General features: G+C 35.3%; 1 protein-coding gene across 1 annotated transcript in view; it reads right to left on the reverse strand.

Annotated features, from left to right (window-relative positions):
* LOC145690729 (uncharacterized) overlaps positions 1-22,376 on the reverse strand; it is a 38,468-nt gene extending 16,092 nt beyond the window's left edge. Inside the window, exon 1 of the mRNA XM_081765909.1 lies at positions 21,895-22,376. Coding sequence (XP_081622035.1) covers positions 21,895-22,259 — 365 coding nt within the window. The 5' untranslated portion in view covers positions 22,260-22,376. The remainder of the gene's footprint in view (positions 1-21,894) is intronic.
* Between the last annotated feature and the right edge of the window lie 1,388 nt (positions 22,377-23,764).

A 23,764-nucleotide genomic window follows, 5' to 3' on the forward strand; every position in this document is an offset into this window, starting at 1 on the left:
GATTATTGTAGTTGCAAGACCCGTTATGGTAGTCGTTCGGGAAAGCACCCACGAAGGCGCGTTGTGTGCCTTGTTCTACGTATATGCACCCCTGTATGAGCTATCGCAAATTTAATTGTTACTTGGATATGTTAAAGTAAAGTTTTGTAGTTCAGTATCAGTGATTGGGCACTCATTATATACGCTTCAGTGTCATCTGATTATCATTCTTTTAAATAACAGTGCAAACAAAAGTTTTCGAGATCAAATATACATTATTGAGGAAGAGTGCAGCGACTTTTCAGTGTGGAGAAATTTAAGTCATTTGTCACAAAGCTTAACAATATACTCCTGGAACTATACAGGCTGCGGATCAGGAACATTTCTGTGGACCCCCTCCATCCAAGTAGGGCTCGACGCGAAGGCAACGGCACCTACAGCGAATCAGCTGACCGGTCGAAGATTATTGTGAGTAATTAAGAAATTTATTGATCGCGTTGCCATCTCAATGACGTAAAAGCCACTATCATTATAGGGAGGAAACGTTTATTCGTTTGTTAGTGATCTTTGATATTACTTTTTATGTAGTATAAATCATATTAATTGCCATTACATTCTTTACACATTTTAGGTAGGGTTTGTGGTTTCATCCTCAGGATAATTTCGATTTATTGTTACTTGTGCATAGTTTAGTTATTAGATCGCATTTTCATTTTACGGTACTTATATTTTTGTCTGCTGTCTTCCCAGCTTCGGACTATGACAAAAATGTAGATATGGAAGGAAATCGTTCTTCGTCGTGACAGAGCTGGAATGGATATGCGAGAGAAAGAGAGAAAAGTTTAAATCGTCAAGCGAGGAAGAAAGCAAATGTAAGTGTTATAATTATATTTACAAAATTTTAACGACGGCGAAAACACGATTTAAACCACATGGGGACCGTATTCCGGACAAACTTATAGTAATCTTCGGACAATTGCTTTTACAGTACCATTAGTTATACATATAACGTGTTGAGTTTTGAACTTGATTAGCGTAGTGTTGACAGTCAATTTCCTTCAGCTGATGTGGGAACAAAAATAATTAAAATAAAGAAATGGGACAGATAAACATAAAAAGTAATTGATTGATTTTGAGTTTTACGTCCCGTTCAGAAGCGAGGCTATATGAGACGTGGACCTACTGATTAACGTGGAATCCGAACCACATGAGCTCCCGCCGGGAATCGAACCCGGGTCTTCCGCGCCAAAGGCGCGTACGCTAACCGCTCAGCTACGGAAGAGCTCAGAAACTTAAAAAGTAAGTAATCTAATGTTTTTCATACGGGTAAACTCATTTCGATATTAAGAAACAAACTAAGTAGAGCTCGTGAAAATTTTATATTGATTTCTGATGCTATGTAGATATGAGTGGATAGCAAACAGCTGATTGATTATATACACACACACACACATACATGTTTTACACCATGCACTTTTTTATGCTTTTATGAATAAGAGAAAATGTTTTGTATATAGTACTAGTTTATATCTGCATTAATTTTACATTGAAGTATTTCATAAAGTGAAACCTGAGTTTCGAAATAAAAGAATAAAAAGGATTGGTTGCTAAAAGTTGTAATATCAAAATTCTTAGAGTTTCATCTTTTAAGTGCCTGTTTCTTATTTTCGTATTAATCTTAGACAGTTATGCTTTTGTGTTGTGAATTAGTTGCTCATAATCTATATACATATGGAGGCTAGCGTTTTAGAACAATTTCAAACTATGTTGACGGAGCAATTAGAGAAAGAGCCTGCTAAGTTAGAGCAGAAATTAGAAAGCAATAGCGAACGAGTAGATGAGTTAATAGGGGAATGCAAACAGTCTATAACAGAATCAGCAAATGAATGTAAATGATCCATAGTTAAACTAGCGAACGATTGCACGCAGAATAGACTCAAATTAGAAAGTAGATTTGACAGTAGATTTGATAATTTCAGTAGTGATATTATATCGACCAATAACACGATTATTGAAGTACGTCTGGAATTAGCTAGTCTAACCAAACGCGTTGAGTCAGGTAGTGCAAAATATAAGAAAAGCGTTGAGCAATTACGGGAAGCTCAAGCGGTGCAGATTGAGTGTAGACAGGCTGCTGAAACGCAACAGCGTAAAATTGATGTTTTGAAAGAGGAAATACAAGGTGTGAAAGGCGAAGTAGAAAAATAGAAAGAAAACAGGTGCATACAGATATAAAATGTGAAACTATTAGTTCTCGCATGTACAGGCAGCAGGGTGACATACACGAGTTAAATGGATATGTAAAGGAACTCGCAGAAAAGACAGGCGATATACGTGAGGAAGTGCAAGCGTACCGATAAATTTTAAAACTGAACAGTGAACGATCAGAGGAGATCGAACAAACCCTAGAAAGTTTTAGGGAACACCATAAAGCTACTGTTCAAATGATAATTGAGCATTTTGAGAAACAGCCCACTGTTATTGTAAAATCGGAACATGATCGAGATGTTACTCAGCAAATGCATAGAATAGAAAGTCAATCGCGAACTATTAGCACGTCAGAAACATATCGAGGATAAATTGCGACAATTACAGACTAACGCACGTACGTCACAATGTAAAGGGGATAAATACGATACCGAGTACCACGACTCAGATTATCAGAGTGAAGGATTCGAATCCGACGGATCTGATAGTAGTGTAAAACGAGTATATTCTCGTAGTTTCCAAGCCTAAGCTTATCATTCAAGTCAGAGACTTGCAATATTTACCAAAGAATACAGGGGTCCTTGATAGTACAACTGCGCGTTCGTATACTCAGGATTTGAAAGAAAAAGCCAGAGTCGTAGGCATATATGAAGATGATTTGGTTCATATTTTCCCATGTCTTGTCGAGCAGGTGGCTAAAGAGTGGGTTGCTAATTATCCAAGAGAATTTGAAACTTTCTTTAAGTTTGAAAAGGTATTAATAGACATGTTTGATTCAGACACTATTGTTGCTAGCCAGATCCCTTCTTGTAGAAGTAGGCGGTTCGATCGAAAGACCCATGATAATGTTCGCAATTTCGCCACGAAACAGCATCAGTTATTGAGAGAATTAAATTCGGAAAGTTCTCCTGCTAAAACCATTGCAAGTATTATTGATAATTTACCACGAAGGTATCATGAAGAATTGGCGTTGCATCCGTGCACTTTTTCACCGGTTTTTGGCTAGATTCGCTCGGATTGAATTGTTAAGGGTAGCAGAAAATAATGTGAAAAGGAGTTACAATACATACAATAAAAAGAATTACAAAGATAATGGTTCGTTTCGTGTGCAGCAAGCTAAGACAACAAATATGTCATACTATATCAGCATCGTAATAACAGACGAAATAACAACAATGCTACTCGAGAAAACCAAGGTTGCACGGGGAATAATAAGGAAAATACGCAGACGAATAATGAACAGAATCGAACGGAATAACTTTGTAGTGATAAGGATAACAATTGGCGTGGCAATAATAATCATAGGTCAGGGCAACGCCGAGAGAACAAGAGAGGCCGCGGAAATAATCGGCAGAATTGGAGAAACCAAAATAACAATGTATCAAATCAGAATCGAATCCAGGAACAATCACGCGAAGATTTGGAAAACTGAATGAAGACGGGTTTCGAGGTGGGATACCCGTCGAGATAATGAATAACCAAATTCCCAATAATGTGTTCCGCGTTCGAAATTTCACATTTGAGTCTGACTCAGACTTAGATCAGGGAGAAGGAAGCGATACTGAAAATAAAATCTTTGAGCTTTACGTCCCACGGTTATGCCGGTTAGGCTAAAGGAGACGGTGATGAGTAATGAATGAAATGGTGGAATGAAGAAAGTGGGAGGAAACGGGAGAACCCCGAGAAAACCCACGCACACGGTGTTTGTCCACCACAAAGTTCACTTGGCGAGGGCTGGGATCGAACCCGGGACCCCAAGCACCAGAGGTGGACGCTCTACCACTGACCCACCGTGGCCCCAGGAAGCGATACTGAAGGAGATAAATTTGAAGAAACAATAGTCAGAGCGTATGGCAGGCAGTATGCTGCTAATATCAACACGCGCGTAAATGGAATGGAAGTGAAAACATTGTGTGACACGGGGACGGACACCTCGTTGGCTTCTTATGATTTGTGGAAAGAAATTACGAAAGAGATCTCATTTCTTAAATTACAAACAACTGATGATGTTCTTACTGTAGACTATAGTGGTAAATTTAAAAGAAAGTGTAGAGGCAGGACTATCATACCTGTTGAAATAGATCTGCTTACATTTACGTTAGAAGTTTTTGTTCAGGCCGAACTTAATGAGAAATTTATAATGGGTCTGAACGCGGTAGAACAATTACAAAGTATGATTAAGCTTAGTCAGGATAACATTTCATTAGAGTATGATAACATTAAAGTGGTAGTCTCCCTTTTCCCCATTGAATCAAAGGATTGTAATGACAGTGCAGTCCTCGGTCGAATCAGCTAATGAAGAAAACGTTAGCGCAGAACACCTTCATGTTGGTAACGTCAGCTCTAGTCGAGAAGTTACTGCCCTTAGACATCAACAGAATAACTCAGAGCTACTGTTGATCGTGCTAGTACGTTAAACCTTATCCAAAAAGAACAGTTGTCTCATTTATTGTTTCTGTATAGAGAGATTTTTACAAATTATGCTGGCAAGTGTAAGAGCCTTTAATATGAAATGAAAATTGACACCAACAAACATTAGGTTCGTAAACAGTACCCGATTGCGTATAAATATTTACTGTTTGTACGAGGTGAGATCAAAAAGTTGTTGCAGTTTAGAATCATCACTAACAGTCAATCTATCCATAGTAATCTTATTTAAGTTTTTCCAAAAAGAATAATAAACAGAGATTATACATCGATTTGAGACCTGTTAATGAACACTCTGTTTTAAGGCAGATTAAACCGGAACGAATAGAAGATTTGCTAGCTAAATTACAAAAACGATTTAGTAGGGTCCTGGACGTAAACTCCTCGTACCATCATTGTACTTTGCATCCCAAATCCCAACCATATACGGCGTTCGATTTTGAAGAACAGTGTTACCAATATCAGAGTACCCTTTGGATTTCGAAATGCGGGACAAACTTTGAATGCTATGATGTCCCATGTGTTAGGCCCTAAGTTACATATTAAAATTATAAGATACGTGGATGATAATTTGGTCACGAACGCTACATATCAGGACCATTTACAGTCATTGGATCAAATTTTTGCTAAGTTCAAGGTATACAATATAACAGTAATAAAAGCATGTTTTGAGCACTGGACGTACGATTCTTAGGATACATTATTAGTCCAAAGGGGATCAAGAAAGACGAAAAAACTACTAAAGCAGCCAGGGAATTACCAACGCCCACTAATATCAAAAGTCTGCAATCTGCATTGAGATTATTTAATTGGTGTCAAAATTTCATACCGGATTATGCCACCAAAGCTGCTCATTTAAACGATTTGTCAAGACAGAAACGGAAATGGCGGTAGTCCGAAGAATGCAAGAAAACTTTTAATCAGATTAAAGATGATATTTGTGCAAATATTTTATTGTCACACCCTGATTATTCAAAACCTTTTTACGTGCAGGTAGATGCTTCAACCGTTGGCATAAGCTTTAAATTATGGCAGGAACAGGGTGATGAACAGCGGATTATCCAGTGCATTAGTCGCACCTTAACCCCGTGCGAACGTCGGTATTCGATTTCGGAATTGGAATATCTAGCAGTCATTTACGCCTTGCGGAAATGGAAACCCATGTTGTTAGGAAGACGCATCAAAATTGTTACTTACGATCAAGCACTTCTTTTCCTTAAGCGTGTAAAATCCTGGAACAATAGGTTATACCGTTGGAGTGCAGAAATTAGTGAGTTCCAGCATGACATAGAGTTTGTGAAAAGGAAAAATAATAAATTTTGTGATGCGCTTAGTAGATTATTTCCATTGCACGAGCACAGACTGCTTAAAGTACACTCGTTCCCAGTTTGCAGGATGAAGTTTTCAATAAATACCCCAACGATTGGCGGACCTTCAAAGAGAATGTTCAGAATATAGAAACATATTTCGTGTTTTAAAGGGTACAGGGGATGAAATAGAATTTCGGAACAGTAGATCCTGGAAACAACATTATAAATTAGAAAACGATATCCTGCTCATTCGAGACTTTCATCATCCCAAAAAGTGGAAAATTTGCATACCACCAGTTTTGGTGTATAACATACTCACCGAGTACCATACTTATGTAGGACACCCAGGTACAGATCGTACGATAGCGTTGATTTCAAAGGCATTTCATTGGAAAGGATTGCGAAGCTCAGTTAAGAATTTTGTTAGGGATTGTATTACATGTGCTGGAATGAAACCAGATCAACTACTACCGGCTAAGTTGTTAAGTATTATTCCATCACGAAGACCACGAGATTTCAAAATTCCCTGACTTTTCCAGAAAATTTCCCGGTTTTCCAGAAAATTTCTAGAGATCTAAAATTGGTATATCATTGTTTTTCAAAGCTTAAACAGAAGCTACAAGTGAAATGCAATGTGGACTAGAGGATCATTATTAAAAAAAAGCAATAAAAAAACACTAGCGAAGATAAATAGTCTAATTTTAATCACTTACTTGCCTTCTTTTCAATTCCCTTGTTCGTTTCCACTCCACTGTAACCAACTGCTGCACAGAACGAGAAGAGGAATGTCTATCCCTATCGCCTTTCAACCTTAAGCTTAATACTAGTCTCAAAAGTACACACACTTACAGTCCACTACTAAAACACAAATTACTGGAACGAACACTACTTTACTGAAATGTTTTAAAACCTGAAATCACAGACTTGTAGTTCACTAAAATCAAACTGAAGTTAAGACCACATGCACTTAAATGTTTTAAGACCTCAAACCAATAATCTCCTCATCAATTGCAGACAGTTTCTCCTTGACATCTTTCAACTTCATTTTCTTCGCCTCGAGATCAATAACTTTATCCTTAATGGCATTTCTCTTCTTCTGTTTCTTCTCTTCCTCTTCTTGATTCCTCAGAGACTCAACATATATTCCATGAGCATTGCGGGCAGCATGGACAACCCTCTTTGTAATTGGAAACTTATCAATACAATCCACAGCTGAAATTTTATCATATACTTGCCTGAGTGCAATTAGACTCAACTCGCTTTGATTTTCAATTAAACATTCTTTGTTGATTGAAAATCCCCTTTCCACACTAGCATTTCCATGAGATAAAATGAGGAGAAATTTCACAAAATCAGTCATATGTATTGAGCATGCGCCTAAATGCAGCATCTCCATCCAATGGTCATCTGATCTCTTACACTTCCTGTCATAAGTCCTCATTGCTTCCAATACAAGAGATTTTTAGCAATAACTTCGAATTCACCTTGGATTTCATCAGCTAATGTTCCTGAAATCCAATTCTTGGATACTACAATTTCTAGGCAATCGGACAATCTTTTTGCAGCTACAGTGTCATCCATAACAAACACACTTGGATCCAGGAAAGAAATTGCTCTTGTCAGGTTGAATTTTAGAGGTGACCTGTCCATTATTTTCAGTATGAATTTCTGATATCCTGCGCGACCGTCTTGTCGAAATTCAAGAGTCTGTCTATCCGATACGGTATTGCCTTCTCGTATAGCATCCTTTCATGTGTATCCAATGTTTACAAACTTGGCAGGCTTTAAGGTTTCGCTATTATTGAAATCAATCTTAACCAATGGCCGGCCTTAAAAAACAACCTTTCACAAAACGAACTGCAACAGACAATACTATGGCCTGGAGCGAGTTGTAAAGAAAAGGAGCTAATGGAGCTTTTCCCTGAAATGCACGCAGGAAAGGTTCAACAGTTTTTGCTAATGTTGTGAAAAAGCCAAGTTTTGCACCAAGCAGGTTATTATTTGTGAAATGTCTTACAGTATCAAAGCTTTTGCACTGTGGTACTTTCTTCTCATCAACAGCCCACTGTATGTATTTCTTTACGTTCGGTAATATTTCCATCGCCTGGGAAGCCACGTCTGAATTTTCTGTCCATCTAATGCTGCAAATTTTTTTCGGAAACACAGAAGACCGTGTGCATCTTATGTAATCTGCACGATGAGCTGGAACGTCTTTGACTAAATTATAAGACGCCCTTAGGAATTCTTCTAATTTCCAAACTGTTGCTTGCATGGCAGCTTTAAAAGCACAATTCATAGTATGCAGCCCAGAACTTCCAATATCAAGAAGAATTGGATATGAAGGTGAACTTGCAAGATCTTTCTGCAGGTCAGTTAAAAATTTGAAGTTAACATGCGGACCATCCATCGAAACTTGAACAATTTTCTTGAAGTCCAAACCTAAGATACCATTCTTGAAACTAACTTGAATGTCTGCTGACGTTGAATGTCCGAGGAACACTGAATTTAAATATCTTGCTGACATTTGGTTTCTTTCATTGTCCGAAAACTGAATCGTAAGGTCCATTTGCTGCTTTTGCGAGACATTGTTAAGGCTTTTATCAAACCCAATAACATAATGCTTGCAAGCTTCTATTTCTTTGAGAAGATCACCTTTAAAGAGTCGTCCAAGACCATGAACGATAGTATAAGCTAACTTGGTACGTTGTAATTGCATCTTACTACAAATTTCGCTATCAGGAAACATGAGCTTGAAATTTGTTGCCAGTCGGGAAGCAGATCGGAATGACAAGTGTTCCATTACTGCCTGCAAACACCACAGAACTTCAGCTTTAGTTACTGACTCAGACACTAGAAACGACTTCATAACATTAGCATGTTTACTTTTAATAGAATCTTCGGAAGGAGCCACCGGCATAAGAAATTTATATTTATTTTGTAATAAAGAGTACAAAATAAATAATTGTAATACAGTAGAATTAAAATACAAATATTATTAAAAAAGTAATCAACAAGGAACACAGACACCGTGATAAGTCATCAACAGCAGTTGAGTTAATTTTTCTAGTCGCTGCTATAACCTAGATTTTTGGGTATTTCTGATTCTGGTTACACTGTAATTTCTATGGATGGCAACACTGAAAATTCTTCCGAGTCATATTTTCCGGTGCAGAATAACATTATCAAGTATTGAGGTAAGTTACATTTCATTATCACTTTTCACTTACGAAAAACTGGCAAAAGAAAAATTGTTATGATTTGAAGAATATTCAGTATGTTAACTTGCTATTATAAATTAGTATACGAACCGAGTTTCATTTTTCTAACTTCCTAACAGAGAAAGTAAATTTTTAATATCTTCTTCAACACTTCTTTATCCCCAGTTAAGGTAAACCAAATAATGATATATAGCCTACCGTTTCTTTAAAACTATGGTGCCTTGCATAAAACTACCTTGAAGTATACAAGCTCTACGGTGTGAATTTGTACACAAGATCAACCAATAGGCAAACAGTAACTGGTCGAGATTTACTGTAAAATTTACAGAAAAAAATCGTAATAACATTTTAAATAATACCGTAATGTGCATGTTATGCACGGATTCGCACAAAAAGTAGCTAGTAATCACTGTAAGCGAAACGAGGTATCAAAATTCATGACATGGAACTAGAAAAATGTTTGAGAGTTAAGAAATCTACATAGTTAAGAAATTTACTTTCCTAATGTATTGTGTTACTTAGGAATACACATACGCACGCAATGAAAACATTTCAGGATCTTAATGTAAAATTTGTATGAACATAAAAATACATCTTGAAGACGTAAGATATGTAATTTTATGCTATATACAGTGTATTGCGCTATCCTCCTTTATGTGTATACTTACATTTGGTGAACCATCTGATCCGAACCGACCCTTCCCTTTGCTTCCAGTTAGACTAACATCTTGCGCCCTGCCCCAGGAAACTTGTTGTTTTACCGGCCATCTAGCACATAATGGTTAGTTCTGTTTGTACAATGATTCTTATATGGTGTACGAGCAATTAGCCCATAAAGTGAACCTGTATGGAAAAATGGGCTAAACTGCCGCAGATAGCGGCCGCCGGACAAGAGCCACATGAATCTGGTTTCAACGTTGTATTACAAAATAAATGTTCTTACTTTCATATACCTTACCTACGATTACCACTGTTTCATTTCTGGCCTTCACTATTCACTCTTGATCACAAATATTTATTATTTCCATGCTTCTTTTGCTACATTTGTATGCATTATTATAGCATTGTTGCACAACATTAGTACTTTGAAACTGTTAAGTATTGCAAAATTAAACACTGCCCATTAATAACTAAAACATTAGAGCAGATCGTGTCTTCCCAACTTTGCAATCGCAGTGCAACGCAAAATTTTCCTTTTGCTTCCCAAATTGGCTTTATGAAAAATTAAATGTATCGGTATCGTTTATCGCAAATTTATTCTTAGTTTGCGTGACGATAACGAAAATCAATATCTGAGTCATATGACTTTGCCACTGTGACGGACGATAGACCTTCGAAATTACACTAAAAATCCGTCAACGAAATCCGCCCTGTCTGCGTATGTTAACGGCGTTTGAGGGTGCAGTCCCCTATCGTATACAAAACGCATACGAAAATGCCCTCTTCCTGTGTGATAGCAAAGCAATAGAGGTGTTGCACTAGCATTTCTCGGGCATATTCACTTCATATGTTCTTATGCGAAAATAAAAAATAAAATAAAAAAAGGTTAGATTGCCACTGAAAATAAGGGATGTTAGCTAACCTAATCAGGGAAGGGGCACTTGCGTGAGTGAGCGTCCGTACGAATCTGGCCCGTCAGCAATGGTGGGTACAGGTGTAAACTAGGATTGTGGAAAACCTCTACTTTAATGATATGCAGATATCTGACAGGCCTCTTCATATTCCGGTCATTTTTATTGCTTGCCCATTTGTTTCCAAAGTAACAAAGCACATCAGTAACGTACATTTCACACATATGTGGATGTTGTAAATTTCGGGATATTTCTATAGTTTCTTGTCATGAGTTAGCACACTGACTTCAGATAATTCATTTCACTTCACTTTGTATAGTGTAATTAAAGGCTTCGTTACAGGTAAATCAATGCCTAATTAATTATCTTTCATTATTGTATTTTTCGGTACACTCATGTCCAAAATGATTGTCGCATATCTATAACTGTTTTCTTGTAAGAATATAATTTGATAATAATGCTGCGGGGCACTTTTAATGCTGATACTATGTGTATAATCGGGAAATGTATATTTGTGGTAATTTTCGTAGGGAAAGAATTATAAATGAGAAAATTAGAATGAGTGAAAATGTTGCTGAATGGACAAGGAAGATTCATTTTCGTTTTATTGTTCTTATTTACTGCTCTTTTGACACGAAATTTGCCACATAGATATCTTTGCCGATTGTACACATACTAACATTATGAGAAATACCGGGCGAATTCGTCATCAAATTATGTTGCTAGAAAAACATAAGCATGCGACAATAATTTTGGACATGAGTATACATGCGCATATCGCACGCAAGAACACATTTTCCAGAATTCATTACACTTCTCTTACATTCAACTAACCTCTTATTATATTTTTCGGTTAACAGTTATATATTGGCCTGCATTACAGCACGGTACATAACCCTAGTTAATAATACACTGGGTTTGAAACACTGTCAGATCGTGCGCTACTGCCTCCTCACCTCATAACGCATCAACCCACGAACACATATAATACACAATTTAACATTTCTCCCTTATTATTGACTCTACAGCGATAATCTTTCTAACCTTTATTACCCCCAAACACATCTCGATTGATTCTATTCATTTCTCCGTATATTTAATATTTAAGGGCAGCCATCTGCGGAAGTTAGCTCGACAAATGAAAGTGCATACCCTACAAATGATTGCTGAAAATATAAAAAATCGACTTCCGTGAAATGCAATGAGTACCGGTATGGTTCTCTAGAATTAACAAACATCCACTGATGGTTAGAATTCTCTTGTATTTTCTTAATGTCTCTCCGAAAAAGCCAGGCCAGAGCGTAGCCACCGATATAAAGGCCTGTGGACGAATATGTGACGTCATCATCGGTAGGGTTATCACATTACAATGGAGGAAAGCTTGAAAGCCCATTATATTAAAAACGGCTCAAACGATTTACATGAAATTTGCAGATGAAACGTTTCTTGATACGGGAAATGGATCTACCTTGGTTTCAACTTTCGAAAAACTTGTTCAGTGGCGTTTTTGGGCGCATCAATTAGGGGGCGCCTCACTTCCATTACAAAAACAACAAAGAATGTTCACCAATATTCTGAAAATGTATTGCCTCGTACAAGAAAACAATTTAGGTATGGATCAATTATCTACAATTAGATTAGTGGCGTTTTTGGGCGCTTCATTTTATGGGCGCCTCAATTATATTTCAAAAAGAACAAGCTATATACACAAAATTTTTCTTAAATGCATTTTCGCATACAAGAAAGTGTTTCAGTTAAGTTTCAAGTTACGCAAATTAGTTCAGTGGAGTTTTCGAACTTCATTTGTGAGCGGAAAATTTTTAACTTAAAATAGGTCTTAATATCATCATGAAATTTTGTAAAACTACCTTTTTTCAGTGTAGTAAAGAGATTTAGCTTAGTCTCAAATGTCGACAAAACTTGCTTACCGGCCTTTTCGGGCTCTTCATCTCGGGAGTGCCTCAATTATATTTAAAAAATAAAGGATCTTCAAGAAAATTTGTACAAATGCGTTGGAGCGTATAAGAAAGCGATTTAGTCATGGTTTAACTACCATAAATCACTTTATGGAGTTTTCGAGCGCTTCCATTATATTTCAAAATGAACAAACTATCTTCACAATATTTTGTGCACATGCGTTTTCAGGTACAAGAAAACGATTTAGCTAAGACTCAAGTACCGCATTATTGGTAGGCTCAAGATTTCATAAAAGAGCTCTTATGATCATAGTTTAGTCCCAACTTTTGAGAAATTAATTTGGAGACATTTTTAGAACTTAAAGTACTAAAATTTTTAGCTTAGAAACCGATCAAACTATCTTCGTGAAATAAAAAAGTCCAATTTTTTGCGTGCGAACTAGCTATTGGAAAGATCAAAATACATAAATTATCTATCGTGAAAATTTCGGCATATAATGAGACTATTTGTAGATCCTCCTAGAAAACAACTTAACGTACACAGCTTCAGCCTTTTTATTAAATTTAAATACAAAATTACCTTTGATTCTATTTATATAATGCATCATATGGAAACGTAGATCTAAGAAACATGTTATCAAAGGAATTACATCAATAACATCCAAAATTCGCCTATTACCTGGAGAACAAATGTCTTTTGCAAAGTGAGTACTGGAGATGAAAGTGTAGTAGAGTAACAGCTCCGACCAATGAAATTGTCATATCTGTTACCTCCTCTCTTTACTTTTATTGTAACACTGATACCAATACTATTTTTTTTAAAAAAAAATACGATATTTTTCTTAAATTCTGCATTTATTTTGCATTATTCATTTTATTTACACTATTTTAAATTTTATAAGTTAGAAATCTAAGAGTTCTAAAATAAATAAAATATTCTAGCATAAAAGTGAATAATTATTCTAAAGTTATATACCATTTGAGAAAGCAGCAAAAATATTCCAATTAATTACAGAAATTATACATCAATGAATGATTTTAACGAACTATTAACATATATAAAAGAAAGCAAATATTTTAACCTGTGTGTTGCGCTTTGGGGTATTTTGTCCTACAATATTTCGCAAACTTCAATGTTTGGTTATCCATCTAGTTTTATTCTCCGGACTACTTGTTCAATTGTTTAATTCATATTTTTAAACAGAGAGAGAGAGAGAGAAAGAAAAGAAGAAAACATTAATTAAGGAATTCAACAAGTAATCTGAAGAAAAAGACTGGATGGATAAGGAAACTGTGAAGTTTGCGAAACATTGTAGGAAAAAATACCCCACGACGCACCACACAGGTAAACAATATTTGCTCTCACAACGATTAAAAACGAAATTATTATTCAAGGCTTTAATAACTTGGTTTGACGTATTTAAATCTTGATTTATACATATCAAACACTATTGAAATATTAAATAATACGCCTACATACATGGTGAAAAATCGTACACACAATCATACATTAGTACGAAAACGTTAATATAAATACACATGAACGTGACTGACAGATTTAGAGGGTTAATAATCACAGTCGTAACACCTAATTGAATGCTGACTAATAAAACGTACGGAAATCAATTTTTCAAACTAGAAATTACACTAACCTTCTTTTACATTCGTAGTAGACGATATTTTAGATAGTCCGTTTTCAAGGACACAACGGCTTAAATAATATGCATAAATAGAAGCGAAATCTGACCCAAGCAACAGCTTATAATTACTAATCTGGTTACAGTTTTGGCTATTTTTTTTCAGTAAAATTTCTCATGCTATTTGCTTCAACATCAGTGGAAGTTAATTAATTTGTATACGAAGTAATGCGTATTTGCGGAGCAACGTATTAAAAAAAAAAAGACTTATATTCTAAATTTTCCCACACTCCTAAATTTCCCCACACGAAATGCTGTATATGTGATTGTGATAAGTGCACTTTTACCTAATTATATATTCGTTCTTTCTATCATAGATATTTCAGCGTATTAATATCATTTAAATAATATTAATACGATCAAATACCTTAAGACAAAAATAATATCTAAATTGGTATGTAAATATATAAGCTGATGAATTTCCACTAGTGTTAAAGGAAAAAGGATGTAAATGTCTTGTTGCATAATATGATTTAACTTGTGTGACCTTGCACTGTAAATGAACACCTGGTTAACTGTCTGAAATATTCGAGATTATATCAATCTACTAAGAATATAAAAAGATTAGTATAATTTCTCATTGAATGTTTGTATTTTCCTTCTTTTTTGTTTCTGCTGAATCCCTTCCATTGTTGTTCTGACCGTATCCTGCAATAGTTACTTAATAGACGATTACTCGATACATTTAACACCAAACGAATTACAACTTCTGCAGTATGACCATTCGAACACAAATCCAAGACATCTAACATTTCTCTACTCTGGAGCTCACTGAATGTTAGTTTCCTCGCCACTGTTCTTTGATTTTGTACTTTTAAAAATTCTTTCTCATAATCCTTGCATAAAATTTGAACAATAAGAAAGTTATAAACAACTGTATTGAGAACAACATTTGTTGGATACGTAAGTTTTCCCCTGTCTAAGCGTTTCAGCAAGCAACAGTTTGTATCATACGCTACTTCCTTGTCTAAAACCAACATTGATTTGCACTCTTCACACTTCAATTTTTTGGAAGCAACATAGGAAAAATATACTCCCAAGTAAACAAGAACTGGTAAATATGGCATATTATCATCAACATTAGTCACTGGAACATCACCGTAGCTGCCAGTAGCAATTTTTAATTTCACGACCAACTGAAAACGTAACTCATTCTCAAATATCTGACGAAGGGTCACACTATAATTAGCACCTGACATTTGCCTGTACATACCGAATTGTGATTCCAAAGAGTCAGTTTGATATTTGCCTGGCAAAATATAAGTCATGCCCAATTCACTGGTACAATAAACAGCCAGTTGCATGAGGGAATCTGATGTCGTTTTCAGCGCTGGGAAAGTTTCTCTTGATAGTCTGCCAGTATTTGAATTCATCGCATCCCACCGATCTAACCAGTTGACAAATTCACCCAAAAAGGCAAATCTCGGGTCCTCAACTGATGCTGTTAAAGGTTTAACAAAAGTGTCGTTCAAACGGAGTCCTTTCATTGGTGATTTAACATTGACAATTCTTTACCACTGTTGTATAATTTCAATGAAGTTGGCAGTATCCTCGTAGTAGGGCAAGTTATGCATCTTTCCAAGTCACGAACACCCACAGCAGTAAATTCGTTGAAAACTTGTAATGCTAATTTTACATTTTGCCTTTCAATATTGGTAGGAGCAAGTGCCTTCAGCGATAGTCGATTTCCATATTTTGCTAAACTGTTACTTTCTAAATTGTGAACCTGCTTAAGAATTGAAAATGAAGCTGTCTTAATATTGTCATTTGATTCATACTTAAAGTCAGGATACCAGAAGCATTTTTCTGCATTTTTTACATTTAACCAATTATTTCGTACACATTTAAGTAAATGTACAGGCTCAATAACATAAAGCAATGGCCTATTTTTATCACAGGGATGGAGATAAACAATACTTTGAACTGGAGGAGTTGTAAACAACGACACTGCCTTTCTGTTGATTGAATTATTATCTATCACAATGCATATCACTTTCAATCCTAGATTCTCCAAACCTACGATATTTTTTTTCACACACAGAATGCAAAACTATAGCATTAATTGTCTTAGCCAATAATATATGGACAACGTCTGCATATAATGACTGGATACTGGAGATCATAAAAACATGAGCACTTGTTGCAGCATCAGTGTTGTCAAAAGCTGTCCCAACAATGTTACCTCCTTTATAGTCAAAGAATGGCCTCAAGTGAATTTCGTCTATATTCAACACCAGAGTTTGGCTTTTGATTGTAAATAAGTGTGCTTTTGCTTCATATAACTAAGGTAATCACTTTCAGATTGCTCGCTATGTATACTAGTGGGAAAAGGACTACACACACCACGCAATGTAGAGGGATGCGGTAGAATTATATATCCTGAATTTCTAAAAAAGCGATATGCATGTGGTGCAACTGAATGTAATAATGCAAAGAACACTAACATTTCAGGTAAATAACGGAACTGGAACTTGCTACTTGTGAGGAGAGAGACTTGCTGAATAAGGAATGTAACAATATTTGTTCCTCCTTCACCAACACTCTTTTTAACCGATGATAACAAAGTTTCTAATATTTTAAAAATGCAATTCACATCTGTGTCTGTATTTACTGCGTTCTCTATTGATTTCAGTTTATCAAGTATGTCCTGAATTTGTGGTATATTGCTAACTTTACAAGGCAGTTTCCCAATTCCGTGCATCGAATTCAGGCTCACACTCCCAACATATACATTAACTTCCATGATTTCAGAAATGCATACAGACAGTGTTATTTTCGGACAAGGCATTAACTCCATATGATAAAAAGTTACACTCGCATTCTGAAAATGACATAACCAAAATGATTGTAAATCCAGTTTACCAAGTTTCAGTTTCAGTTGTTCTACCGATGATACAGTGGTTTCTTTCTCGTGTCTGAGAAACTCTTCTTCACTTTTCCGAATGATCTTCGATATTTGTTCTTCTTCCTTTCTTAGAAGTCGTTTGTTTGGACTTTCCCTTACGGCCGCTTTACCACTCAAACAGGTTGGGCAATTTGGTAGTATCGTGGGTACTGATCTGTGTATAAGCTGCGGTACAGACAGTTTTGCAGTAATCCGCCTGCCGGTTTTCTCATCAAAAGCCTGAGAATGCCATCTGATAGAGTTTGGTGCAAAATGTAGTTCACAAATCTGAAAAATACGAAATAAAAAACAAATTAAGATAATGACAATATTAAGATGAACTATATACGTAAATACAGTGATATTTCGAGACTTACAGAAATGACGGGGGAAGAAAGGTAAAGCCCTTAGTATAAAATCTCAGAGTTATGGTTTGTAGACAAAATGAGGGACGATTAAAGGATTAGTGAAACGAAGGGAGTTATTAAAAACGGAAGGATCCTTAGAAACCTATAAAATGATTTTATCCATCAGAACATGGGGACATTGCGTGTAGTAGAAGAGAATCAAGCCTTAGAAGCAGAGTTCCGTACTCCACTATGAAATCATGTATTCCTCCTCTTAGGTGAACTGAATCGTATGTAAGTTGACATGGTCCTGATTATTGTAATGTGATGAGAAACAAACCAGGAACATAGAGACGTTAAAACAAATGCATGAAACGTTAAAGTATTTAATTTACCTTTATGTGCTTGCATATTAACGTAAAATAGAGTAAAAATTAAAATACCTACTTTAGTATATGTTGTTTTCTTTTTAATCCTGATATTTCTCCTTTGATAAAAGTATCAGTTAAGAAGTATTGAAATACTGGGATAAAAAGAAAAACAACACGTATTAAGGTAAATATTTTACCTTCCTTTATCATACGTGAATATTGCATTTCATAAGTAAAGAGGAAATTGGAAAATTAAATCACTAGACCATCCGAAAATCCAAAAAACAGTTCAAGCTAAGTGGTAAAAGATTTTTTTTTTTAAAAAAAAGAAACTCAACATTTATTTTGCAAGCTTAAAATAACAACTAATAGTTATTTTAAAGGTAACGACATTATCATAACCATATCTCGTTTACAGCTCTAAGGCAGGCAATTTTGAAAATGTCGTAGCTTATAAAAAGAGTTCCATCGTTCCATGAAAGCAATGCATTATTATTTGTATATTCAATAAAATTAAATAGCGATTAATCTCTCTTATCATTAACAATTTTGGCAACGAATATCCTTAATCAGAATTCAAACTCGAAAGGATCAACATAGCAATAAGTTAATGGAATTATTACATACCTATTAATGATGAAAAAAGATATAAATCAAAAGATAAAGGCAAATTAAGGTAGAAAGATGAAATTGTAGCGAATTAAGCTACAGTAATACTTACCTTGCTATATTTATTTGGCACATAATTGTCTCTGTGAATGTTTCGTAGCCATTAGACTGAAGTTCCGCGTCTTTCGGAAATAAAAAAACATGAACTTTTGGTCCATTCTTATAATTACCATTACATCCTGGTACACAGCAGGTGTACGGCATATCTGAAATTTATAACAAAACTTGAATTCACTCAAAAAATATTGATGCGTTAAAAATAGTGACACAGTAAGATAAAATTAGTACATTAGTAGAATCTACATAGTTTTCTACAACTATAAATTCAGAACAGTCAAAAGCCCAAAACTACACTTGATATTTACACCATACGAAGTTCACAGCTACTATATAGTGCATCTTTACCTTGTATTCTACTACAGGGACGTACACAGCAATTTATTTTCAGGGAGAGATTAATATGAGTACGAACTGTATTGAAATATGTATAATTGCTCCTAAAATTAGGCAGAATTTACAGAAAAGACGTGAGTTCGGGCCTTAACGTTCTTGTACAACAGCGATGCTATTAAAATAAACGGACAATTTCAAAAGACTACAGAATACAGATCAAAATTAGTCCCGAGTTAGTTCACCAGTTGGCAATACGTTTTAATTTAATTTGCGTATCAGTTCAAGAAGCAAATAAAGATACGAAAATTTGACTTCACTCTAGTTTTGAAGGACTCATCTTATAGTTTTGATTTAAATTAATTCCACGAGAAAAACGTTTAAAGCAGCCAACCCTGTCCAGGACCGACCCTCTGCGTACGCCCCTGCTGTACTGTATAGAATACAATATCGAATCTAATTTACTCTTCAGGCCCCTCCACACACTGTGCAAATTGACGAGAGGGTGCCAGGAATTCCCCCCTGGCAAAAAACTTTATCCTCCCTCTCGAGAAGATAATTTTTATCCTTGGTAGGGAGAACTTTCCCCACTCTCTCTATATAGTTTACGTATGTGATAGCTGAGTGTGTATCTGGGTGAAATTCATCCCGCTGGGAAAAATGTTCAATTCGCACACTACCGGTATCTTTGCAAATACAAAAAATAGCACTTACAGCCAGAGCTGTTATATAAACTATTTAATGCTTTGAAATTAACAATCTGTATTGTGATTAGTATTTAACAACTCCTATGTTCAATTGTGAGTATAGTGACTTACTATTAATATAATTACTATGTAATTACATTATTTTGTATTTGTATATAAGTATTAATAGCAGGAACGTACGCAGAGGATGGGTCCTGGGGGTCCGGACCCCCCGAAATTTCGACTTTTGTATAAATTTAGCCTAATTTTGGGGGCAATCTTAGGGAATTTTAACATAAACTACACTTACATTGAATTTGGACCTCTCCGAAATAAATTCCTGCGTACGCTACTGATTAATAGGTCTACTTATTCCAATTATACTATAGTAATAATAAGTAGTTTGGTAGTAGTAGTAGTACGTTGAATTACTTTAAATAATCTATTCTGTTCTATTAAACAATCGCGGTCATTATTTCATCACGAAAGGTAATCCGGAGAAATGCCAGCTACGGAACTTTACCCAAAGTGACTACCTACCACAGCTTCGGGGGTATTTTCGCATAAAAGCGATTTTTCAAACTAATAACGCTTATGTCTTTCTGCAGCGAATTTGTATTGAGGAGAGCAATACCGCATATTAAACACAATGTTAGGTACTAAGAGTGTCTCTTGGTGAAAAAGGATGATTATGTAATTAAAGTGAATTTGGAACGAGGTTCTATACCTGCACACAAAATAATGAACACTGCCAAGTGATGAGAAAAATTAAATTAAATACGTACTCAAAAATGTAAATAACCATTATACAGTTGAAACACTACATTAAGGCTGCTTTTCAACCACTTACATGTAATTTTAAAATGGTTGATTTCCGAAGTGCATTCACATAATTGAGAATATGTATTGTACAAGGTGTAGTTGTTTGCAATATTTATAATGTACCTTATGCACTAAAAAGTTCTACGCAAATTATTTGCAGTGTTTCATTGTGCACACTCCATGAAAAGACTTTTTTGTAGGTGTATGGACGTACCATATTCAATTAAAGCCTATTTCGGAACTTTCGATTCTCATTGACAGTTTACACTCTATAATGATGAATCTCTCTTATCCTTCCAGACTGCAGTATACATGTTTTATTTTCCGGTGCAACAATAAATAATTATCATATCACTTATGATTTTTATGATCCTTATCGATAAATGACAACAATAACAAGAGGAACAGATGTTAAAATTAAACTTTTCTATTTATACTGTAGACGGAGGTATGAAATCAAAGATGCTGCTGAAGTTATGAACTTTATGTTATATTTAAAGATTAAACTAAATATATTGACTTACCTTCCACTTTTAACGTGTCTTCTAATACTTCTGTCACAAAATTGGTGTATTTCTTCCTTACAATGTTATGTTTTATCTCCAAAATTTACAATAAAGCATCAAACAAGCATGCTTATGGTAGTAAGTTTGCCCTACAGGATATGACGTATGAGCTTCGTGACGTCAGCGCCCTCAGGCCTTTATATCGGTGGCTACGGCCAGAGTCATTCAAGCTAAATCCTGAGTAAAATTACAAACATTCATAGTTTTCTTCCAGTATAACACATTTTACGTTTAAATTTAGAAAATTTTCAGATAAATTTCCTCCATGCAATCTAAGATTTTACAAAAGCCTCTATATAAATGAAACACCATCGCCGAGCACACATATTGTAAATATATACAAGAATTGGTGAGAAACGTTAAATCAATAATAAAGTAATCAATATTCCATGAAGATACGAAATACATGAGATTTGTATGGGCGGTATCGATCTTAATATTTGGTATAGCCTACAGTTAGTCTATGTTTGCCATGTCGTCTCCAAATTGTGCATTATTATTTTACGTTCGAGGTATCGGAGTATGTTTAGTACAAGGGGTCCAGAAGCACGTTAAAAACAAAATTTACAGGAGTGATGCAAGTACTTAGCCGTAACATAACGAAAACAAATCTAACCAACCCTACCATAAACTAACCGAATGTGAACAGAAATTACCAAAACAGTAATATTTTTTAGAGAAAACAGCTGACCCCTTCTGCTAAACATAGGCCGAGGTCTTTCCCATACCTTAATATTTATCGTGAAGTATTCCTTTTAACCTATAAACTTATCGAACCCATGTATCCGTACTGTCAATCTGAGCCAATTACTATATCAAAAATTGAACATTACCTCTCCGGCAGAACTGAATTTAAACTTTTAGTTGTTAGTTGTTGGGAGTCATTGGAGTACCACGCGCAAGTCTCATGAACCACTACTGTTCTTAGCATTTCTATGTTGCTTTCAAATGCAGGACCTCCTTCTGCTGCAAAATCTGATTTCACCCTATCAACGTTTAGTTCCACATCCGAAGAATACATAGCTGTATCATTGTTCATTGTATGCTCTACTTCCGTTGTAGATAATATTAATTCTTTGTTGTCAGTCATCAGGTCGTATGTCCAACCTTTACTTTCTAGTGGATCTTCCTGAGGTAAGTCATAATCAAATTCTTCTTTGCACATCAATTCCGACTTAACAGATGCCTCATCAGCCATTATGACTTAAATTTAAAAAGAATTTGACACTGTCCTTATACTTCCTGTATAGTTTATGCTGCCAGTGTTAATGAAATGATTTACAAGAACGTTCACAGAAGCAACTTTATACTTCCAATCATACATAGTATCGGAATCAGTGTTGCCAGACACGGCAAGTGAAATTACACTCACCTTCCGTCAAAATTGCACAATTTTACACACAAACTGGAAGACAATGCACATAAAATTGCACAATACATAACAACCTATATATATGTATATTATGTCTGATGATGTACATACCATACGTACATCGATCAACCATTGTTCAAAGATTCAGAGTTTGATTTATTATTATTGTTAATATTATTATTATAGCAAAACCGACACCTTCTTCCCGCCCATTGTCACAGAAAGAGTATTGAATCTTTGATTTAACTTCTCTCTCTTTTTTTATTTTTATACTTTGTTCAATAAAAAAACATCCCATCCTTCTCGTTCACTCTGTCGTTCATCTGCTTGAAAAAGGACATTTTCCTGACTAGTAGTGAGAAGACAAAAAAGACTTCTTATTTCCCTCCGCATCATGTTTTGGATAACATCGAGAGTCAACATTCATTCATATTGCTTAGCTTGAACAAAGAGGCTTTGCTTGGGAATGTGGGCTAACAGTCGTGGCACCCGCTTCTCGAAAACGAGAAGTGAGGTATCAAGGAAGCAAGGTAGGTTTTATTGCGCCGCCCTGGAGTCAGACGTTGGCAATCGTAGTTTTTGAAAGGCAATTTTCAGTAAAAGTAGAAATAATGAATATTTGAATGAAAATCATCAATGGTAAAAATTTTTAATTGACCAAAGTGTACACAAAATACCCACAGATTGGGATTACAAACAAAATGCACACACAGGAAAAAATTGCGCACATTTTGTGTAACTACACACACATTGGCAACGTTGATCATGGTTGCCATTTTGAATACGGTGCCCGATATGAAAAAATCTTTTGCCACATCAGTTTTTAGTTTTTAAAGATCTATCGAACGAAGTGTCACTCGGCCCATGTTTCCATTTAAAATTTTAAAGTTGGGCCGCGGGCCCCCTTAAAGAGCGGCCCTGGGGGTACCTCGACATCACCATTGGATTTGCACCATGGTATTTTCTAATTGAGTTTTTGTTCAGTTCAATTATGTTCAACCATTTTCGAAATGTTTCTGTGAAAGTATTAAAATGGGCAACCCTGTTTTTTTTTTTTTTTTTTTTGAAAATTTAATTTTTCTTCCAATTTGTTTTGCAATCTGTATTTTGAATCGTATTTCCTGTTCTGTAATGAGTAAATGTTGATCCATAAAAGAAGTCAAATATAAAAGTACATATGTTTTGAATTTCTTTTATGAATCTGTTTATTATTATTATTATTATTATTATTATTATTATTATTATTATTATTATTATTATTATTATTATTACGACTACAAAGAATAAGAACTCCGTCCGTCAATACTAAACTAGTAGCGAACATGACTTCG

This window comes from Thermobia domestica, chromosome 7 (genome assembly GCF_964235325.1).
Source record: "Thermobia domestica chromosome 7, izTheDome1.hap1.1, whole genome shotgun sequence".
Taxonomy (NCBI): domain Eukaryota; kingdom Metazoa; phylum Arthropoda; class Insecta; order Zygentoma; family Lepismatidae; genus Thermobia; species Thermobia domestica.